This window comes from Polypterus senegalus, unplaced genomic scaffold (assembly GCF_016835505.1).
Source record: "Polypterus senegalus isolate Bchr_013 unplaced genomic scaffold, ASM1683550v1 scaffold_219, whole genome shotgun sequence".
Lineage (NCBI taxonomy): Eukaryota > Metazoa > Chordata > Cladistia > Polypteriformes > Polypteridae > Polypterus > Polypterus senegalus.
In genome coordinates, this window is record NW_024377781.1 from 67,239 (window position 1) to 88,515 (window position 21,277).

Here is a 21,277-nt window from a genome sequence, read left to right on the forward strand (position 1 = left end):
CTCATGGTGTGGTTCTATAACAGTACCATAGATAATGGACAATCAGCTGAATTGTCACAGAGTCACTTGGACAGGGTTGGGCAGATGAAATGTAACATAAATAAATGTAAAGAATTACACGGAGGAAGTGGAAATGTGAGATTTGAATACACAATCGGGGGTCTGACACATGAAAATGCTGCTTATGAGGAGGACTCAGGAAGTTGTAGTGGACCGGTCACTCTCTACACCCAGACAGTGTCCAGAAGACTTTAAGAAAGGTCTCTACAAGAGAAATGAGCCACAATATGAATGAATTAAAAGGTGATCTTTGTTATCACTGATGTGATTCAGAAACTCTTCACCGAGGTCTAAATGCCCGTCGTGCTCCATTCACAATATCCAACAGTATTGAGGCCCACCTAATCTCCCCACATCCGTCCCCTTGACCTCACACATGGTTGTAGGCTTTTACTTGCTGTCAGCGTGTGAAATCATCAACAGCAGTCAGAGAAGATGGAACTTACACAAATATGATTAGTTTGTTGGTTAGAGAAATGATCAAAACGTTCTTATCTACGATATTCAGATTCAAACTCAGGGGCGTAAGCAGGACGTAGGCCCGCGTCTCACATATTGTCATTGTTTTATAAATTCAGATGTCATGAAATAGTTTAGCAAATGGCTGACATGTCCTATAGAAGTTTAGCACTGCGGTCAGAAGTGACAAGTTCTGAGGTGACAACAACACACAAATGACAAATTAAAGAAGGACAACAGATGAAGACACAGATTTGTAAAAACAAAGATGTGTGAAACAGAAGTGGAGCCCAGCAGTGTCCAGAGTGACACTTGAAGGAGAAGAACAGCGAATAGAGACGCACAGCACACTCATGGAGATGAGCACAAGTTCTACCACAAGTCATAGAGTGTCATCTTATATAGCGCCCTGATGAGTGGAGGACAAGTCACAGGAGGGTCTGCTCAAGTTATATGACACACTGGTGAGGCCTCAGCTAGAGGGCTGTGTGCAGTGGTGGTCTCCATATTACAACAAAGACAAAGCAGCAGTGCTAGTGAAAGTACAGAGAGGAGCGACAAGGCTGATTGATGAACTGAGGGGTCTGAGCTATGAGGGGACGTCAAAGGAGTTGAGAGTTTGTACTGAGTGAGAGTTGAGGGACTGAACAGGACTGGGGACGCCAGCTGTTAGTTTAAAATAAACTCCACAAACAGAACTCGGGGACACAGTGGGAACTTGTTAAGGATCATTTAGCACAATGACACATGGAGTAATTGACCAAGTAGTGTGATAGACAGCAGGATTTTAGGGACCCTCAAAACTCGACTTGAAGTTATTTTGGAAAATCAGGGTGAAGAGGATGAACAAACTTGTTGACCTGAAAGGCCTGTTCTCGTCACAGTTGTTCTGATGTTGTCATGAAAGGAGACAGCAGGACAGACGGACAGGGAGAAGGAGTGAGAGGTGGACAGCAGCAGTAGAAATGACCAGCTGGCTTTAGACGGAGGGACAAGATTGTTCTTGTGTAGCCCAAAATCTCACAAGGAATGACTCAAAAGGGCAAAAGGAGGAGAGGAGATGGGATTAGGACTGAGGGGAGTGTGAGACACAGCGGGTGACCAGAGGGCTCAGCAGGAGTCCATCATTACAGCAACTGAACAGGCCGACTTCTGTCTGAGAGGACACTAAAACAAGATGTAGCTGACACACACGTCACCTAAATGAGACATTCAGAGGCACAGAGAAGAATTCTGGGAAGGTGACATCACTGGGGGGAGACACTGACATATCAATGAGAGTCCATGTTGTGAAGTGGCACCCCCTTGTGTTTGTAACTCACACTTGTGTTTCTTCACAAGCTGATCACAGAGAAGTTTAGACTGTCAGGTGACTTTATGAGTATATAGCGCCTTTTTGTAGTTTTTATACACATGTGACGTGATTAGAGGTACAAACCCCAGGCCTCACAATCCTTCACTTGCTGTCTCCGTCAGGATCTTCCTAAATCCAGCAGCAAATCAAAAAGCTGACTAGAGATGTGAATATTCTGGCCATCACTCCACGGCCTTTAAGGACGCCTGTCACACCACCCTGTGTTCCCTGGTCACTCTGGTCATTCTGTGATTCTTCAGTGACTCATGGAGATCGATTTGTGAGCATTAAGGGGTCGACTCAGCAGAGCTCCACCGAAGTGCTAAACGCACGTGTGATGTCGTCAGCCTCTTCATTTAGAGCTCTGCTTCTTAAACTTGGGGTCTCAGACACGTCTGTGAGGGGTTGTAATTGTCGACCCCTTACCAGACCAAGATCTGTGGCCTGGCTAAATGAGGAATCTAAAGACAACACCAAGCCGTACCTCTTATCCCCAAATCGATGATTAAACAGGCAATTCAAGTCAGAGTGTAAAATTAAGTGCAGATATATTGAAAAGTAATAACAAATATATTTATATATAATGGGGGGTCTGACACGTGAAAGTGCTGCTTATGAGGAGGACTCAGGAAGCACACGAATATAAAGCAATCAAAACAATACAAAGCCCTCCCTTGTCCCTAAACAATAGATGAGTAAACACAGAACACAGATCAAACACAAACTGCCATGAAGAGATGAGACAGAATGAATGTCCTGAATGTAATGAAATACTGCTCAATATGACAGGTGTACTCCTTCCTGAAATAACTCAAAACAATCTCACCATGTGAGTCCTCAGCAGTGGTTGAAATAAATCCTCACCCCGGGGTTTCTCCTCACTGGCTGACGTACTGATGATCCAGTCAGTGAATAAAGCAGACAGTAAAGTTGCACAATGAGAAGTAAACAATGATTTTGTGAAGTGAATGTGAAATGGCTCCTCTCTCCACTCGATCTCCCCCCTTGATCCTTTGCCTCCTGTGGTTTAAATAAAAATATCCCGGATGAAATTGGGGTGTTAACAGGAAATACCAGTATTTGGGGTCTCTGCCTCCCTGTATCATCCTTCCCCGTTTGTTTCCCTGGGACAACATTTACATAGACACACAACTGATTTAAAGGGGACGATACAAAAAGACGCGACTCAGCACAAGACACATGTCAAATATCTACAGTCATGTAGCCCGCTAGAAGGTCACCACATAATAGTGGGGTAAAATCAACTAGTCTGTCTAAGAGCGAATTCTGTATCGAGTGATAACTGTATGAGTGGGTGAAACAATTTCATTGACGCGTCACAGAGAGCTGAGACCCTAACATATAATAAGTATTCTCACCTGCCATCACAAACTGAGAAGAGTGACAGTAAAGACACGAATAAGAAAAGGGGAGACAGGAGGACATGACAGACAGATGAGCTCATGAGGTGAAAGGACCACCGCGCCGGTTTGAAATGTCAAAATGAAAAAATAGGTGTGGCTCAAAGATATGTCGATGTTTGGTGTCTTGTGTGAGCCACTAGAGTGAGGGTCTCATAGAGTGCCATGGCAGTACAGTATTTAATACTAAATCAAGTTTCAATGGTCATGGACAACTGGTTGGTTCCTCATTACACGTTCACTTTTATGGCACACGTTGAATCTAAATCTGTGTAACGACCAACGGGATGACAGGAACGACACACACACCAGCTTTGAGAAAACACAAATCAGGCGTTTTACTTCACTCAACAGAAACAACTCCAGACATGAGCTGAACCTTCCTGTTGTTCAGGCCACATGAAAGCCACAAAACGTCTCATTTCCCTTCGCACCTCACTTCTTCAGAAGACCCTTCTTAATAGTGCAGGCTCCTATTTAGCCTCCCCCCACACTCCAACACTGCTCACCTTCCTTTGTCAGTCCTGAAGGTCCCCCAGAGAGCGCTCCCCTTAGCCTGCACGTCTCACCGCTCTCAGTCTTGTTCCTGGACTCTCCTCAACAGCCCACTAGCTGCTACACTGTGGCCCCCCAGCTCCTCATCCCTGAGGCAATACCAAATCTTTATAGTGCTGGACAGGCGGGTTCACCTTCTAGGAGCTGAAACAGATGGGGAGAAGGATCAACAGCCAGAAGATCACCACGGTCTGACGACTCTGGACAGCGTGAGATGAGACGCCTCTTCTATGGGTTCGGCTCCCCACTCAGATACAAAGCTAAGCAGACCTGATGGACACAAACCCTCTTTCTGGAGTGGGGTATTTGCACCCAGTACACCACCTCACCCACTCGTTCTAAAACCTCACAAGGGCCCACCCATGAACTTTCCAGCTTAGGGGATTCACCTTTCCTTCTTTTAGGGCTATAAAGCCCACTCTCTAAAGGCTGCCCCCCGCACTCGGATGTCTCTTCTGTGTCACATCAGCTTCTTCCAAATGCTCTCAAGCAAAACTGTGTGTGACTTCCAACATGTCCTGCAGCTGTCTGGCATCATTAGGGGAAGGCCCAGCACCATCGCAGTGGGAGTCCTTAATTCACAGAGTGATTCATGGTTAGTTTATGCTTTTGTGGCACTCACTCTTGCTGTAGTTGCTGTGCTGAGACTTGTCAGCTTGTCAAACACGGTGTTGTCTGCCAGAACTCTGTCCCGAATTTCACAGTCGTATGGCATTGTCAGCAGTGACCGTGTCTACAATGGCAGTTTCTTGCTCATCATTAAATATTCTCCCTCTGCCCCTGTGAGAGGTAATCTTATTATCCTGCTGTGAAGACACAAACCAACAGTCAATGCCCGTCACTCGACTGTCTATGGCAGTACTGTAATGAGAGCTCTGACACCACAGACGACTGCATCCTACCTGCTGGTCTGGTGGAATATCCTGAGGACTGATGTAACTGTGGCTCGCTGCTGATTTGGCTGCATTCGTAACCCTGCCTCTCAGTACGAGGGTCCGTGATTGATAACATGCATTTCATCTGTGACCACTGCCCTTACTCTTCCTCGCCTTCATTGCCCTCTTCCTCTTCCTGCACCAATTCCTCTTCGTTGTTGACCTGCTTGGTCTTTGTTTACAATAAAGAGACATTTCAAAGATGACCTCTTATCTTATATATGGATGACAATGACATCAGTTTACTGCCAAACGCCTGATTGGGTGATCGACTAACACAAACCAGCTGGGTTTGATCTCGTGTAAAGTGACATGTTTTTTTCATGTTATGTGGTTTTTATCATTTATTTTAGTAACAGTCTTGATAGTAATTTAGCAAATTGTCATCTCTCAGTTTTGACGTCTTCTTAGTGGTTTTGGTGACAGTAGGTAGGCCTGAGCACAATGGCCTCTGAAAGTGTAATGCTGTGCTGTTGATGGATTGTGAGTGAGACAGGAATCCATGAATAATGAAGTGTTTAGTCATTGAGTGCATTTTGTATGAAAGCAATGAGAAATGCTTAACAGTGTGGTGCACAAATGTGACGCTGAGGTGACTCTATGAAGAGTTTTGAGAAAGCGACTTCAGTACTGCAGAATCTGACTTAGCAACTGAAACAAACTGTAAAGCACAGACACGTGTGACGCCGTCGGACTCTTTTTAGTTTAGACGTATAAAGCACAAGTGACAGTGACGCCCGTCTGATTTGTCATTTGTTGTTTTACAGCACAGTCCTCATTGGCAGAGTAGAACTCTGTCATCGCTCCTTCATTACACAAACACGACACGGTGACAAGATGTTTAGATTAGCATGTATTCATTGTCTCGTACAGTTGGAATTGTCTTCAGCACAATAAATAAATGTCATATTAAACTAAGACACTTCATTCACGGCCAGATCAGGGTGACACAGTGGTCACTGAGGGGCTCTGGTCACACCACACTGTCAATCAGCCACCACTGCCACCACTCAGTCCTCCCGATTATAAACCTGTCTGATTAAACCTCAATTAAAGAAAAATAAAAAAAAAGATTAAAATACGAGAGGGGGGAGCAGAATCAGAGTGGGGGGCTAATAAGTCACTTCTATGAGATCAGACATTTGATGTCACCGTGTCACCAAAGAGAAAGTGGCACTGCAGGTGGTGGCAGGAATTCTGACATTCCGCCCCTTTAAATGGCCACTTCTCAGCTCTTTATTTTATTATCATTTGATTGCCATCCTGATCTAAGGTGACTTACAACATTTCAGATACAATATATATATAATTCACTAAGGGCATGCAAGACAGTGAGCGCACGCAAGACAGAGAGCCACGCCCGCCAACTCACAGAGCCCCGCCCACCAACTCTAAGACCATGGAATACGCACGACAGAGCCCGCCTGCCAACGTTAACCCTCCTCCCACATCATGGGATACGCATGACAGAGCCCCGTCCACCAACTCTACTCTCCTGCCGCGTCCACCCTCGCACTTGAGGCATGCGTACTGCCTGCTCATGTGCCCGCACGGAACACCTCACCAAACACAGCCACAGATGCTTTCATCTTTGTTACAGTCCATATGAACCTCAGAGCCACGTTGACTTTTCATTGTTCTCTTCGATACTGGCTGCTTTTCTATATATATAATCGACCAAGTCGCCCAACCATGGGGTACACACGACAGAGCCCCTCCCGCCCACTCTAACCCTCCTCTCGTGTCATGGGGAATGCATGACAGAGCCCCGCCCACCCACTCTAACCCTCCTCTTGCGTCATGGGGAACGCACGACAGAGTCCCCACCGCCATCTCTAATCCTCCTTCCGCGTCCACCGTCGCTCTCGAGGCTAAAGAGAAGGCTAAATCAAACAGCAATAATTAGCAAACAAACAAAGATTACTGGCAGTAACAGTGCAAAATTCACAATTGGTATGCCAGTTTGAAAAGATAAGTTTTGAGGGTAGTTTTAAAATGTGTTATTGAATCGAGCTGACAATAATGAGAGGGAAGAGAATTCCCGAGTTGAGGAGCACTATGAGAGACACTCGAGCTCCCATAGCACAGAGTTTGATGTGAGGTACAGAAAGTCGAGCTGCAGATGAGGATCTGAGTGAGCGAGACGAGTGTCAGTCTGTAGGAGATCAGTGAGGTTGTGGAGAGCTTTAAATGTTAAGAGCGGGATTGTGTATTGTATTATGTAGTTAACAAGGAGCCAGTGAAGTTGAGAGAGAGTAGGTGTAATATGTTCAGTGGATTCAGAACAACAGGTTATTATCCTGGCAGCAGAATTTTGAATAAATTGTAAGCGATGGATACGTTTTTGTGGGATGCCAGATAGAAGAGCAATACAGTAATCTATACGTGAAGTGACTCGGGCATTAACCAATACTTTAGTACTGTGTTGTGTAAGAACAGGACAAAGTCTAGAAATGTTTCGGAGATGGAAGAAAGCAGTCCGAGAAATGTTACTTATACAGGAGGAATTATTTAATAATAATAATAATTATTATTATTATTATTATTAAAAAAAAATTAGATTTTTTAAAATCTAAAGGTTGGCAGTTAGAACGGCTGTACAAGAAGACAGGTCTTAATGTTCATAAAGAGATGTATTTCAGCCATATGCATCACTATAGGGACAGCATACGACTTGCTAAAGCTGCCTATTTTACTGCCCTAATTTATTCCAACAAGGGGAACTCTGGAACACTTTTTTCCCTGCTCAGATCATTAACAAGTCCTCCAGACTCTCTTTCCTTGCACTGCCTTTCTAACAAATTCTGTAACACCTTAATGACCTTCTTTAATGATAAAATCCAGGCAATACATTATAATTTAGGCTCTGCTGCTATTGACTCCACCATTGATGATTTTCCTCCTCCTACTCATTCATTTTCTATGTTTGAGACGGCAATAATTAAGACTCAGACTGCAGACTCAGGCCTAATCACAATCCTTGGTCTTCTTGACCTCAGTGCTGTATTCGACACTGTCTGTCATTCCACCTTACTAAAAAGGTTATCTGCACTCGGTATTTCTCACATTCCGTTCAACTTGGTTTAAGTCATATCTTACAGACAGAACTCAATTCATTCAGCTGGACACATGTACCTCCACTCCCACTCCCGTAGTATCTGGGGTTCCTCAAGGTTCTGTCCTTGGCCCCTTGCTGTTTATCATTTATCTGCTCCCTTTGGGTGTCATTTTTCGTAAATGGAAGATAAACTTTCATTGTTACGCTGATGATACCTAGTTATATATCTCAACTTCACCATCTGCATCGCTTCCACCATCCTCACTTACTTATTGCCTTGCTGAGATCAAGTCCTGGTTTTCTTCTAACTTCTTGCAGTTGAACTCTAATAAAACTGAAGTGCTTCTTATAGGCACAAAATCTGCAATTGCGAAGGCATCAAAGATCTCAGTATTAATAGACAACACATCTGTTACCTGTACAGATCAGATAAAAAGCCTTGGTGTAATTCTGGATAGCACGTTGTCTTTTCAGTCTCACATTAGTTCTGTTACCCGAACAGCTTACTTCCACCTGCGTAACATTAATTGCCTGCGTCCATCTTTGTCAAATCACTCTACTGCCATTTTAGTCAACAGTTTGGTCACCTCCCGCCTGGACTACTGCAACTCACTTCTCTTTGGTCTGCCCCAAAAGTTACTACATAAACTTCACTTTATTCAAAATTCGGCTGCTCGTATAATTACTAAAACACCCTACTCTGATCACATCACACCAGTTATTCAGCAGCTTCATTGGCTGCCAATAAAGTTTAGGGTCAACTACAAAATTTTAGTCCATATAAGGCCATTCATAATCTTGCCCCTACATATCTCTCACAGCTCCTACAAGTCACTAAACCCTCTCGCATGCTCAGATCTTCCTCTTCCATCAACTTAAATAATCCACCAGCACGTCTTGTCATGATGGGATATCGAGCATTTAGCAGATCGGCACCTTCCTTATGGAACTCATTACCTGCTTACCTTAGGAACCTGACTACCCTTCACCAATTCCAGGCTAATCTCAAAACTCATCTGTTCAAAATTGCTTATTCACTGTAATTGTTACTGCTGTTGTTTTATTTGGATTTTAAATTTTTAAGTTATTGAATGTTTAATTTTTATCTGATTGTACAGTGACCTTGAGTTTTTTGAAAGGCGCTTCAAATAAAATGTATTATTATTATTATTATTATTATTATTATTATTATTATTATTATTATTATTTAATAATTGCCATTATTAGTGTATAAATGGATATAAATAATTGCATGTAAACGATTCGCCAAAATCTGTTGTATGTAAACGATACTGTTTAAAGCGTTATTGTTTTTTCATCAGAAAACCCGGTTTCCACGTCTACCTGTATTAGTTTAAATGGCACTTTTACCACTCACAATAGGACGGACAATATCTATATATGTCTATTTTTTCCGTAGCCTGCTACAGGAAGGTACTCTCTCGACCATTGGCATTGGATTCGCTCTTTGCTATTTTTGTTATACAGCGACGGTGGTTTCCTAAGCCTTTGTTATACTGAATTCCTTTCTCACCGTTTTCCATTTCTATTCTTACACTGCCGTATGCTATGGCGGGCTTCGACTAGTTCCTTATATTTCTTTTTGTCCCCAGGCAGGTGAAGTGACTTGCTCAGTTCACATGGTGTCACTAGTGGCATTTCAACCCACAGTCTCAGAGTTTGAAGTCCAAATCCTTAACCTCTGTGCCATCAGCAGACAGACGGAGTGCCAACTACTGAGCCTGAACTGATGGCCGGGGTGCAGGAGCTTTGATCTTCTTACTGTGACGTGTCAGCGATCAGCTGACTTGAATTCTTTTTATTCCTTGTTACCCTCACCACACGCCCAGACCACCTCACTGCTCCAAGTGTCTTACGTATTCCTCAAGTCCTCACCTTATCCACATGATGGAGCCCACCAATCCATCACAAGACCCTGACCTTGGCCACTTGTACCCCATTCCCCTTCTTTCTGTCACCACTCAGCACTCGTGTCCTCAGGTAAAGATCTGCTGGTGGTCAGACTGGTAAATTATAATCTTCATCAGAGGACCAGCTCCCCTTCACCACCGTAATCTGGTAAGACATTCACAAAACACAGACGCCATGTGGCACATGGTCACCACTGTCACTGATGTCCACAAAGCACAAAGCTGAAGTATCATACTCCCATGAGCCCTCAAATATGTGTAAGAACAAAGAGCTGCTCCAGCGTTATGGGCAGGATTGACTCCACGCTGCTCCTCCTGAGCCTGATTTTCAGTTATTGATGGCGTCTTCATGTCACTACTCTGACTTGTGTGTGGTCACTCAGTAACTGGGACCTCTCCTGCACTCCTATGGCCTTGGCACTTTGAAGTCTTTGTCACTGTGGCCACCTTTTTAGCCTGCTGATGCTGCTCTGTCAAGTCCATAAATCCCAAGGCCCTTTAGGTAACATTGTGGGGAAGGTCTCTAATTTCACCTTAACAGCTTCCTCTGCCCCTGATGTCCACCATGACAGGTAGCAGCACATATGTGGCCACAGCTCCTGCCACTGAGATATTCATACATTTGCATTCTGACTCCATGTTCTCCACACCCAGAGCTGAGAGTTTTACACATCCTGAACAGAGCCATCTGCTAGTTATTCCCAGCATGCCACCACTGCCCATGTGGTCAGTACACCAAAAGCTCAGTTAGTCTGAGGCAGCCTACCACCCAATGGTGACATCTCAGCTCCTCACTTTATCTGAGCGTCCCCTCCATACAGCCTCAGGTCAGATGGGATGACATTAAAGTTGATCATTGATGCCATGGCGTTCGTTATGAACAAATCCTGACCAGCACAGAAAGTCAATAACATTTCACGAGTGGACCTCGGGTCAGGCAGACCGCTTGTCCCAGTTAGGCTCGTTGAGGTGTCTACATAACAAGATGGAGCCCTCGGATGGAGCTGAATATCGTGTGCCATGTCTGGTGTGTCGTCACATTTACTGATGGTGGTACAGTTTGTAAGGTTTAACAAGTCAACTGAACGACAGAGCATGTGAGCAGGTCCACAGGACAAGGAGACCTACCGAATAAGTTAGTGTCTATCTATCTATCTATCTATCTATCTATCTATCTATCTATCTATCTATCTATCTATCTATCTATCTATCTATCTTGACAGTCCAGTTCACTTTCTGTGGCCTCAAGTGTCCATCACTATCCCCAGCACTTTCTAGTAGTTTCTGATTTCAGTTGTCCCCTCTTGTGACCCTTAGTGACAAAGTGACATTTGCTCAGCCCCTCTCTGACGTCACTTTTCTGCTCCTGCTGTCCACGTGCACCTCTGTTGGTGTCCTGCACATCATGCTTGTGACGTGACCCCATTGTCGTGTATTCTACCCTCACAGCTCGAGTCTCGCCTGTTTCTTAGACAAATCGTCACTTAATTGATGACAATGGTGTCACCCTTTATTACAACGTTGGCACCTTGAACAGGGGACGTCCTCATTTGAATGTTTCAAAGTGTCTGCAGACATTGACCTTAACCAGCGTATCCTAATGTGACATTGAGAACACACAAATGATGGGGGGATCCTAAACACAAGGACAGCTGCAGTGGACGCCAATACTCTTTAATGTCACACACATCATTGTCATTGTCACAGAGTGACGTTTTTAGGATTTATTTATTAACGTGTGTTATGTTTTATTGTTTGCCCTGAAGAAGTCATTGAGAGAATTGCATTGGCCCTCAGACTGTGCGGTTTATGTGGTCGGACCTCGAGAAGCAGGACCCTCAAACAGGCTGCCATGGGGGGCTTCACTTGTGTCTTCAGAACTAAAAGGATTTGCTTGTGATTTAGGACTGAGTTATGAAGAGACAATTGTTTGGTTTTTCTTTCACATTCTCTCATTCTGTCTGTTTATTATGGGATGTGTTGTTGTTCTTTTGATTTGTTTCCTGATCTTCACAGGTGAGTTAATGCTGGTGGTCCGGACTGCTGAATTCCAGATGATTCTCGTCCTTTTCTGAGCCCCTGACGTGTTCTTCTTGTGATCTTCTGATTCTTTTCTCTTTCGGTTGCCCAGCTGCTGTTCTTCTTGTCTTTTTATTCTTTAATTCTCCGTGTGGTTTGATGTCACTGAGATGTCAATTGTGTCATTTCTAACTCCTACCAGCAGGTCACTCTGTCATTTTGCTGTGAATGGGCAGCTCAGGTCAGAGGAGAGCTGGGAGTGGACAGCAATGGTCAGCAGTAATGGGGGTCACTTCACAGTCCACTCAGACCACCTCTGTGCCCAGGGGACTGGACTTTGGGATGCTGAGTGTCCATTCAGAGCTTGTCCACTGGCTTTATTACAAATTAGGAGAGAAATAAGAAAACTGAGGTCACCAGCAGTGAGGCCTTTAGTGGACTGAGGTCAGCTGGTCAGTGGCACCGGTCAGCATGTGACGTGTGAGTGTCAGAAGTGTCACATGTCAGTCCTGTCTACCCTGTCCATTATGTCACTGATCACACAGTCAGTCCAGTCTTTGTCACAATAGACAGACAGAGGGTCCTCATCGCCTAAGTGGTCTGACATCAGGAGAGACCACCATGACAGACACTCGAGTGTCGCACTCTCCGATGTCCAGCAGTGACCGGCGTGTACAACCAGAAGCTGTGGATGGGGTCCTGCAAATCAGTCAAAGCCCCTCCATGTGCTGAGTCCTCAGTCACAGACACAAATCCAAGGTGGTCCCTCCGCTGTCATCGGCTTTGACAAGTCTGTCTGGACCCTCGACTGCAGGACACTGTCAGCCTCATGTCCTTCACATTGTGTCCACATGTCACTTTGAGTGACATGTCACCAGTCAGTGTGGCAGGAAGGCAGAAGACGCTGTCAGGTATATAGCGCCTTACCTTATAAGGACAGCGGTGGTCTCAGGGTCAAAGTGCATTTCAGTGAAGACGGCGCAGTCATTGAGCCCTTGAGCTGTGTGTCCTTCTGTCTATCTGTCTGTCCTCACTCGTCTCTCTTCTTCTTCACAGACTAAGGTCATGTCTTCTCACCTCAGCCTGCTGCTCAGCTCTCTCCTCGGTCCTCTCGTCTCCAAACTCACGGCTGACATATCTGGACCTGGACAACAACAACCTGGAAGATTCAGGGGCTCAACAGCTGAGTTGGGGGCTCAGGAGTGACAACTGTAAATTAGAGACACTGAGGTGAGTAAAGAGGGGGAGGGGTGGGGGGTGTGAATGTGTTATTGATGGGCGGGCTGATCACATGACAGCACATGGAGTGACCAGAGTGACAGTGACAAGTGGAGTTGACTGAGGTGACAGACAGGAAGGACAACAAAGATAAGGAGAGACAGACAGAGGAAAACGAGGAGGACGAGGAGTGTGAGATGGACAAGAAGAAGAAGAAATGGACAGCAGCTGAGTGTCCAGCCAGAGACGGGGGTCAAGGACATGGGGGGATCAGGACAGCAGACAGTGTGGACAGGAGGAGAGGGGGACATGACAGTCTGGGTGCTGAGGGTCATTTGGAACAAACAAGAAAGAGCAGAGCAGCAGACGGGGGGATCAGAGGACAAGAGGAAGAAACAAGATGGAGGATGAGAGACGAGCAGGAGACGAAATGAGAGAAGACATGAGAGTGAGGAGGAGAAGAAGAGAAAATGAAGAGAGACGGAGCACTAGAGAGACAGACAGGAAGTGACCGCAGGGGGACAGAGGGGGCAACAGCACGTTAACTGGACAGACCACCTTCTTTATGAAATGTGACGCGACCAGCAGACCTTCAGAGGATGTTGACCAATCGGTGAGAGGACTGAGTGACTGACAGGCCGACACACACGTCATGTGACTTAGAAGAGCACAGACACTGAGAGGAATTCTGGGTGACATCAGGGGGCGTGTCAGTGTGACAGTGCAGTGTGTGTGTGGCGCCCCCTGTTGTTTGTAACTCACACTTGTGTCTCCTCACAGGCTGTTGAGTAACGGGATCAGTGAGAGTGAGAAGAGGAACCTGTGGTCAGTAGAGAAGGAGCTGAGGAGGTCTGGACGGCAGGTGGATATCTACATATGAGAAGACCAGCAGTGGTGATCAAACTGACCCCTTGTTAGTGATGGAGCCCCCCGTCCACTCACCCCTAAATTCTCCTCTTTCTTCTTTTTCTTCTCCTCTCAGCTCTGCTCCTCATTTAATAAACTCTCCATGTCCCCTCAGCCTGTGTGCTCCTCCTTTAATGTCAGTTTTATTTTTAACACCTAGAGACCCCAACTGGTGACAAAACGCAAGTAGACTCGGACCTGCAGACCCCCGAGTTTCACCACTAGAGGCAGTACAGCAGTGGGGGTCATCCTGTAAAAAGCCCCCCCAATTGCCTGTCCCACCGAGGAACAAAGAGAGGTGGACAGTCCAGCTGTGTGTTGACAGGGGGCCTGAGACTCTAGTGACACTGGTGACAAGGCTGGGACAAACCCTGGACAGGACGCAGGTCCATCACAGGACGCCATCAGCGTTCGTCTTCATCGTCACTCGGTGTCATTTGAACCCGTGTCTTCTCTGTGTCCCCCAAGTCCTGTCTGCCATCTGCTGATTCTCCTTTGGTGACACTTTAACTCCCACGAGGCTCCGTTTTGATTTTCTTTTTTATTCCGTCGTCTCCACTTCACCGTCCCCTCCAGTCGTGTCTTCGTAGTGAGCAGCGGCCTGAACAAGTGAGCCATTAAAAAGAAATAAAAGAAAAGACGAGGAGAACATGGAGGAGTGTGGAGATGGGATGGATTGGTGCCGTCCAGGGTGGGGTCATGACTTGATGTGGACAGATGGCCACTGAGGGACCACCACCTGAACTGGACTGAGGGGGCTTAGAAAATGGATAGACAAACAGAGGGGAATAAACTGAACTGGGAAATAAAATAAGAGTGGGAGTGGGATGAGGGTCTAAAGGAAACAAGTGGGGAACCCCAGCCTGAGGGTGGGCTTCTATAGGACAGCTGGGTAAGGAAAAGAGGAGCAGGGACAAGAGTGGGAGAGAAGAGAACAAACAGAGAGATTAACAAGGGGGGCAAGGAGGAGAGAGTTAGAAAGTGCAGGACAGTCAGTGACACGAGGGGGACGAGGACAGACGAGGAGGAGGAGGAGAGGAAGAAGACAAGTCAAGTCAAGTGAATTTTATTTCTAGAGCTCATTTAAAAACAGCAAGGGTCAACCAAAGTGCTGCACAGCGTAACCATAAATACCCCAAATACACATAGTAGACACAGTAAAGATATACTGATGGACAAATTTAGAAAGCCAAGTCAGAAAGATGGGCTTCAGCTGGGATTTCAAAGTGACCAGAATCGGTGCTGAACTTTTAGAAAAGTGTTGACTCCTCCAAAGCTGAGGACTAGCTACTGCAAACACACGGTCCATCTATGCTTAAGTCGAGAACTCAGCACAGCCAATAAGTTCTGGTCAGAGGACTCCCATGACCTTGAAGGAGAGTGCGGGTGTAAAGGGTCAGCGAGATAAGAGGGGCACAACCATTCAGGGTCTTAAAAACCAACAAAACTCAATCCTGCAGCAAGCAGGGCGCCAGTGTAGAGACACCAAGACTGGGGTGATGGGATTGTGTTTGGTGGGCCTGTTAGACGCTTGGCAGCAGCGTTCTGAACGACCTGAAGATGAGACAAGCGATGGCCGATTAACTCAGAGGTGTGATGAGGTATAACAGTCAAGATGAGGTGAGACAAACACGTGAATTGGTGTTTACAATCATCTACAGAGGGAAAGAAAGAACTGTAGGGGCACAAGTGAGGTCAGAAGGTCCAGAACACACAAGGTCTGTTTGTATGTCATGTAGACTAAGAGAATGAATGAGGTGACCTCCATGGCTTAATGCCTTCTGGACATTCCAGTAAAGGGTTAAGAGAATTGGTTTGGATCTGCTGAGTGGAAAATACGTCAGAGTGTCATCTGTGTAGCCGTGGAGAGAAACATTGAGTTATTTAAAAATGGATACTAAGAGGAACATCTACAGTGAAATAAAGAATAGGCCGCAGAATAGAGAGGGGCCGAGGATGAGGAGGAGAGGTGGACCACCTGACTAAAAGCCTCTGCCTGGGAGGTGTGACTGAGCCAAGATGGGTGATGAGGATGTCATAGTCAGCTGGGTCAAATACTGCAGTCAGAGCTAACAGCAACAGGACCCCCGGACCCCCAGACTGTCTTATTAAAAAGACAAGGAGTGGGCTACAGCAGAGAGCGGCCATATCTATAGAAAATGAAGAAGAAAAGCCAACGGACAACACAACAAGGGCAGACATTTGTTTTTATAAGGTCAGTTGTCTTGTAAGAGGCATTAGTGCCAACTTGACGCATCATCTGTTCAGGTTTGAGCAGATCAGTGACATGTGTGTCAGCGTGAATACATAAAGATGGACGCCATCTTCAGTTATTGGTGACAAAGAACAGCAAAGTAGACAAGGCATGGCATTCAGGTGTGTTTGTGACCTGGTCAGCTGGTTTGAATTTTGGGACATTTGAAACTTCTCTGGTCACTTCATCAAGGGGTTCATTCTCACAGTTTTTCTTATTTCATATTTCATTAACAGTGAGTCACATTCACAAATCACAGCAATCACAGAATGTAATGATGTGTAATAAGTGCAGCAGTAGATCCAGCAGGGTGTGATCAGTCCAATGCCCACAATAACGGGGGTCCACAAACCTGACAAAAAATATAAAAACACCTTAACCACATTCTGTTACCCCGGAATATAAAGTCTCAACTAAATAATATAAATACGACAGGATGCTGTTTTGCTGTTGCTGCCATATAAACACTTGCTGTCATCACCAGGCTTGCTCCCCACATGCTGTCCCACTATGGCTGAGCATATGTCAGGTGCACTGAAGCACAAAGCACTGAGAAGGAGCTCTTGGTGCTCCAGCTTTGGTTCTGCTCACACGCTTATTTGGTCCAAGCCCACCGACAACTCCTCCTGGTCAAAGCCATGATGTCAAAGTCGATGAAGAAGAGCAAAATGATGAGGTGGGGGATCATCTGATGAAGTGTCAGTGGTCTTGGCGTTAGGGTATTTGAGGGGACCACTAACAAGCTTGTGTCCCCAGTGCCAGCTTTAGTTAGTGACGTACATGCAGTATATGTTTTTAATCCCATTTTCTGATAGCAGGTGGCTGAAGTCGCCGTCACAGACAGCAGAAGTGATGTGAAGATCCCTGAATTGCTGTTACTGATTTGGGGGTCTGTGGCTCACTGGACTTCTTAGACATCACAGTTTTCAAAGAAGCACCTGTGCCCAACAGGGGGCACTTTCTTCCTGGGTTTGTGTTCTTTTAGAAATGGCGGACACACAAAAGCACAGTCTACAGTTTAGGAGTTAAACAGATTCTTTATGAATAGATTGATCTTATTTCTGGGTGCTGCGTAAGAACTGCCCTTTTACAGAAGCTCCGTACTTCTCTCTGTTTTTCTTTGTGTTTTTAGTTACTAGTTATTAGTCTTATTAAAGATTATAATAAATCGAGCCTCAGGCTTGTCACTGATAGAAGCCACTAGAAATCAGATAAATGGATTTTAAATCAATTTTAAATGTACTCACCAACTGCAATGCACAATAACCCAGGCGCCAGCTCATCTTTAGTGCCCCTCAAAGAGGCTGCGCACTTGGGAGTTGTGAAGTGGCCCTGAACTCAATTATTCAAGAATGTCTGCCAGTCATATGGACTATTGAGAACTAGTGACATTTTCTTGAGGGGGTTTTGTATGAAGTATATACTGACCACCTGCCCTGCCCTGCCCTGGCATGGGCATTTACCTGCCAGAAGACCTCATCCAGATTGACTTGGTGGGTTTTACGTCTTCAGCAATTTACTTTTGGAGTCTTTTACTGAAAGGGTTGTGGAAATGTGGTACTGGATTCACTTTCCCAGGTTCTGGAACCACCAATAACTTCTGCTGTGGCCCTTGTATCAACTCAATGGACGGACATGCCTCTGGACCTTCAGGTCATAGTTCAAGTGCAGTCAATCAGTCCTGTTGGTCAGGAGGCATGGAATAACTCAAAAAAGCGAAAGGGTCACATTACTTTTCAGGAATTTCAGGGTGTGTTATATCAAAATTGGGAGGACACAAATATCAGCTTGTTGTCCCTGAATCACATTCCTGAGTTTCTTGCCTATTTCCACGAAAGCCCTTTTGGTAGTCATCTAGGTCAGCTGAAGACACTGAAAAGGATATTAGAGGTAGCCTGGTGGCCGACAGTTAAAAAGGAGGTTTGGAATCACATAAAGACTTGTATTATCTGACCACTTCAGTCCTCAACAGTGAAAGACCCTGGAGAAGCTTGGGAGGTCGATCTAATGGGACCAATCCCAGTCAGTAAAACAAATAAAACACTTAATGGTGGCAGTGAACTATTTTACTAAATGGGTAGAGCTGTTTGCCTTGCATGGTGATAAAGCGTCTCTCATTTCCTCTCTCCTCAGTGAAATTTTGACTCACTGGGGAATTCCCAGATTTATGATCACTGATAGGGGGCCACAATTCATGAGCACAGAGATGGACAGCTTTATGGCAGATTGGGGTGTTCAGCACAAGGAGTCCACAGCCTAGCATTCTCAGGCTAACCTCTCAGAACAAGTGAACCACAATTTGAAATGTTGGGAACCGTACCCAAGACTGGGATCCAAATCTTCTTGAACTACACTTGGCCCTGAACTCCGCCTTTCATGAGTGAGTCTTGTGGAAAAATAATAAATAGTTTGATCAATCTGGTGTATGTGACAAAAGCCAAGCAGACCCTGTCTTGTCCATAGTGCACATGACAAGTGCAACTTCTTGTTTCTCCTAACGAAAAAAAAAACCCCACAAGTGACCAACTGATGAACTTAAAGGATGTGGTAAATGCTGATCCAAGCAAAATGTTGTAAGATGTAACAATTTGAAATTCTTGTGCAACTAAAGTCATAAGACAAAGGCCCTATAAAAGATTTGAGACACCGACCCCTCGAGGCAGATGAAGGGCAGGTGTCCCCGGACTGTGCTTCTCTGTCATTTTACCTTTGCCTGGTGTGTATTAATAAAAGATTTTTTACTAACTTTAATTATATCTCTCTGTCTTCAGTCACAAGAAACGACACTATAGAAAAAGTGTCAACAGTCTCCTGCACAGTTAGCTCTTGGAAGACAAATTCTTGGACAATTTGAACGACATATTACTCCTCCATGTCCTGATACTACATCATATCAGTAATTAAAGGCATAGAACTTTTGAAAAAACAAGTTAGGGAATGAGCCGTGAAGTCCGAGGCCAAACAGGCAAACTACTGCAATAAACAGAGAAAAGTAGTTCTCTGTTCGGTGGGTGACCTGGTTTGGTTAACACTAGGAAACCTACGAAAAAACTCGTAATCCACCATAAATTCTCTCACACCTCTCCATCAGCATCTTTTGTTTTGTAAATGTGTTGATCAGCACAAGCAGCTTGTTATCTCATCCCCCCCACCACCGAATCTCAACTTGGGGAAAAAGTTCTCCCAGCTCAAGTCTCTTCATCTGGGTGTGAGGTGCCTGGAGTTATAGAGGGTAAATAATATATCATTATTTGGAACACATGCATTTCATGTGTGTTCCGTGTCTACATCAATCTGTGTAAGTGTAGGATGCAAGAAATGCAAGAAATGTTGAAAACATACCTAAAACACAAACTTTCTCCATGTTATAATAATGACAAAATGTAGACATGAAGTATATAATGTGTGAAGACTGAAGTCCAAATATCAAGTAAAAACTTTCACAAAAGGTACACGTATAACAAAACGAGTGTGTATAACTGAAGAAAATAAATCAGGTTAGGGTACAACACTGACACAACTGCTTAGGTGGTGCAGCGGTAAGAACTGCTGATTCATAATCAAGAGGTCGTGTTGAAGCAGGCTGACATGGCAGAGGTGTCCTCAGCCACAGTAAAGGCACACGGAGATTCAGACCACAGAGCAGAATTAAGCTTTATTGTATGGCGTGTATACAGACTCACTTAGAAGGAACAATGAGCATCCAGCAATGGGCACCTTTCACTTTTATTACAATTCTTATCATTTCAGCCATTATTCTTCCTCATCTGACTTCTAGCATTCCATTGCTCCAGTCGTTCCCCTAATTAATCTGCCATTATCTCTCAGCTGGGTGGGTGTCAAACTCTTTGCTGTCCATCATATCAGTCCTACAGCCCCTATCTGCACTCCCTTCTTTCCCAGTGCTCACCCATTACTTAAAACTTAAGAATTTACATTCCCCTCATTATCAAATGGCCCATCTCTTACCAAACTCTCCTGCACGTCCAGACTTTAACTTGAGAGATGATGGTGGTCTGTGGCTTATACAGGGTAATAAACATATATAAGCATGAGCTTTTTAACTCCTAACTCTTACATTTTAATACTGAAATATAGTGTCTATTTTTCTTTTGTGTTTAAAATACTTTTCGTCTTCTTGTTCTTCTTTCAGGCTGCTCCTGTTAGGGGTTGCCACAGTGAGTCATTTTCTTCCATATCTTCCTGTCCACTGCATCTTGCTCTGTGACACCCAGCACCATCATGTCCTGTCTCACCACATCCATAAACCTTCTAATAGGCCTTCATCTTTTCCTCTTACCTGGCAGCTCTATCCTTAACATCCTTCTCCCAATATACTCATCATCTCTCCTCTGCACATGTCCAAACCAACACAATCTCACCTCTCTGACTTTGTCTGCCAACCGTCCAACTTGAGGTGACCCTCTAATGTCCTCATTTCTAATCCTGTCCATCCTCATCACACCAAATACAAATTTTAGCATCTTTAACTCTGCCACCTTCAGCTCTGTCTTCTGCTTTCTGGTCAGTACCACCGTCTCCAACCCATATATCATAGCTGGTCTCACTACCGTCCTGTAGACCTTCCCTTTCACTCTTGTTGATACCCGTCTGTCACAAATCACTCAACAACAACAACAACAACAACATTTATTTCTATAGCACATTTTCATACAAACAGTAGCTCAAAGTGCTTTACATATTAAAGAATAGAAAAATGAAAGACATAATTATAAAAAATAAATCAACATTAACATTGAATAAGAGTAAGGTTCAATGGCCAGGGGGGACAGAAAAACAAAAAACTCCAGACGGCTGGAGAAAAAATAAAATCTGTAGGGATTCCAGACCATGAGACCACCCAGTCCCCTCTGAGCATTCTACCTAACATAAATGAAACAGTCCTCTTTGGATTTAGGATTCTCACAGAAGGGCTTGATGATGATGATGGTCACGTAGACTTCTTCCTTTTAATCCGTCCATCATTGTTGGAGCATCATGAAGCTTTGAGTAGGTGGAGGTGGCGCAGGCCACCACCACAAAGAAACTGGAAAAAGAAACAGAAAAGAGAGTAGGGGTCAGTACGGATTTTAGAGCCACCATGAAT

At 44.8% G+C, this 21,277-nt stretch overlaps 1 protein-coding gene across 1 annotated transcript in view; it reads left to right on the forward strand.

The window, feature by feature from the left end:
- LOC120519471 (NACHT, LRR and PYD domains-containing protein 3-like) overlaps positions 1-14,030 on the forward strand; it is a 65,318-nt gene extending 51,288 nt beyond the window's left edge. The window contains exons 3-4 of the mRNA XM_039742474.1: positions 12,849-13,022; positions 13,791-14,030. Coding sequence (XP_039598408.1) covers positions 12,849-13,022; positions 13,791-13,890 — 274 coding nt within the window. The 3' untranslated portion in view covers positions 13,891-14,030. The remainder of the gene's footprint in view (positions 1-12,848; positions 13,023-13,790) is intronic.
- The last annotated feature ends 7,247 nt before the right edge of the window (positions 14,031-21,277 follow it).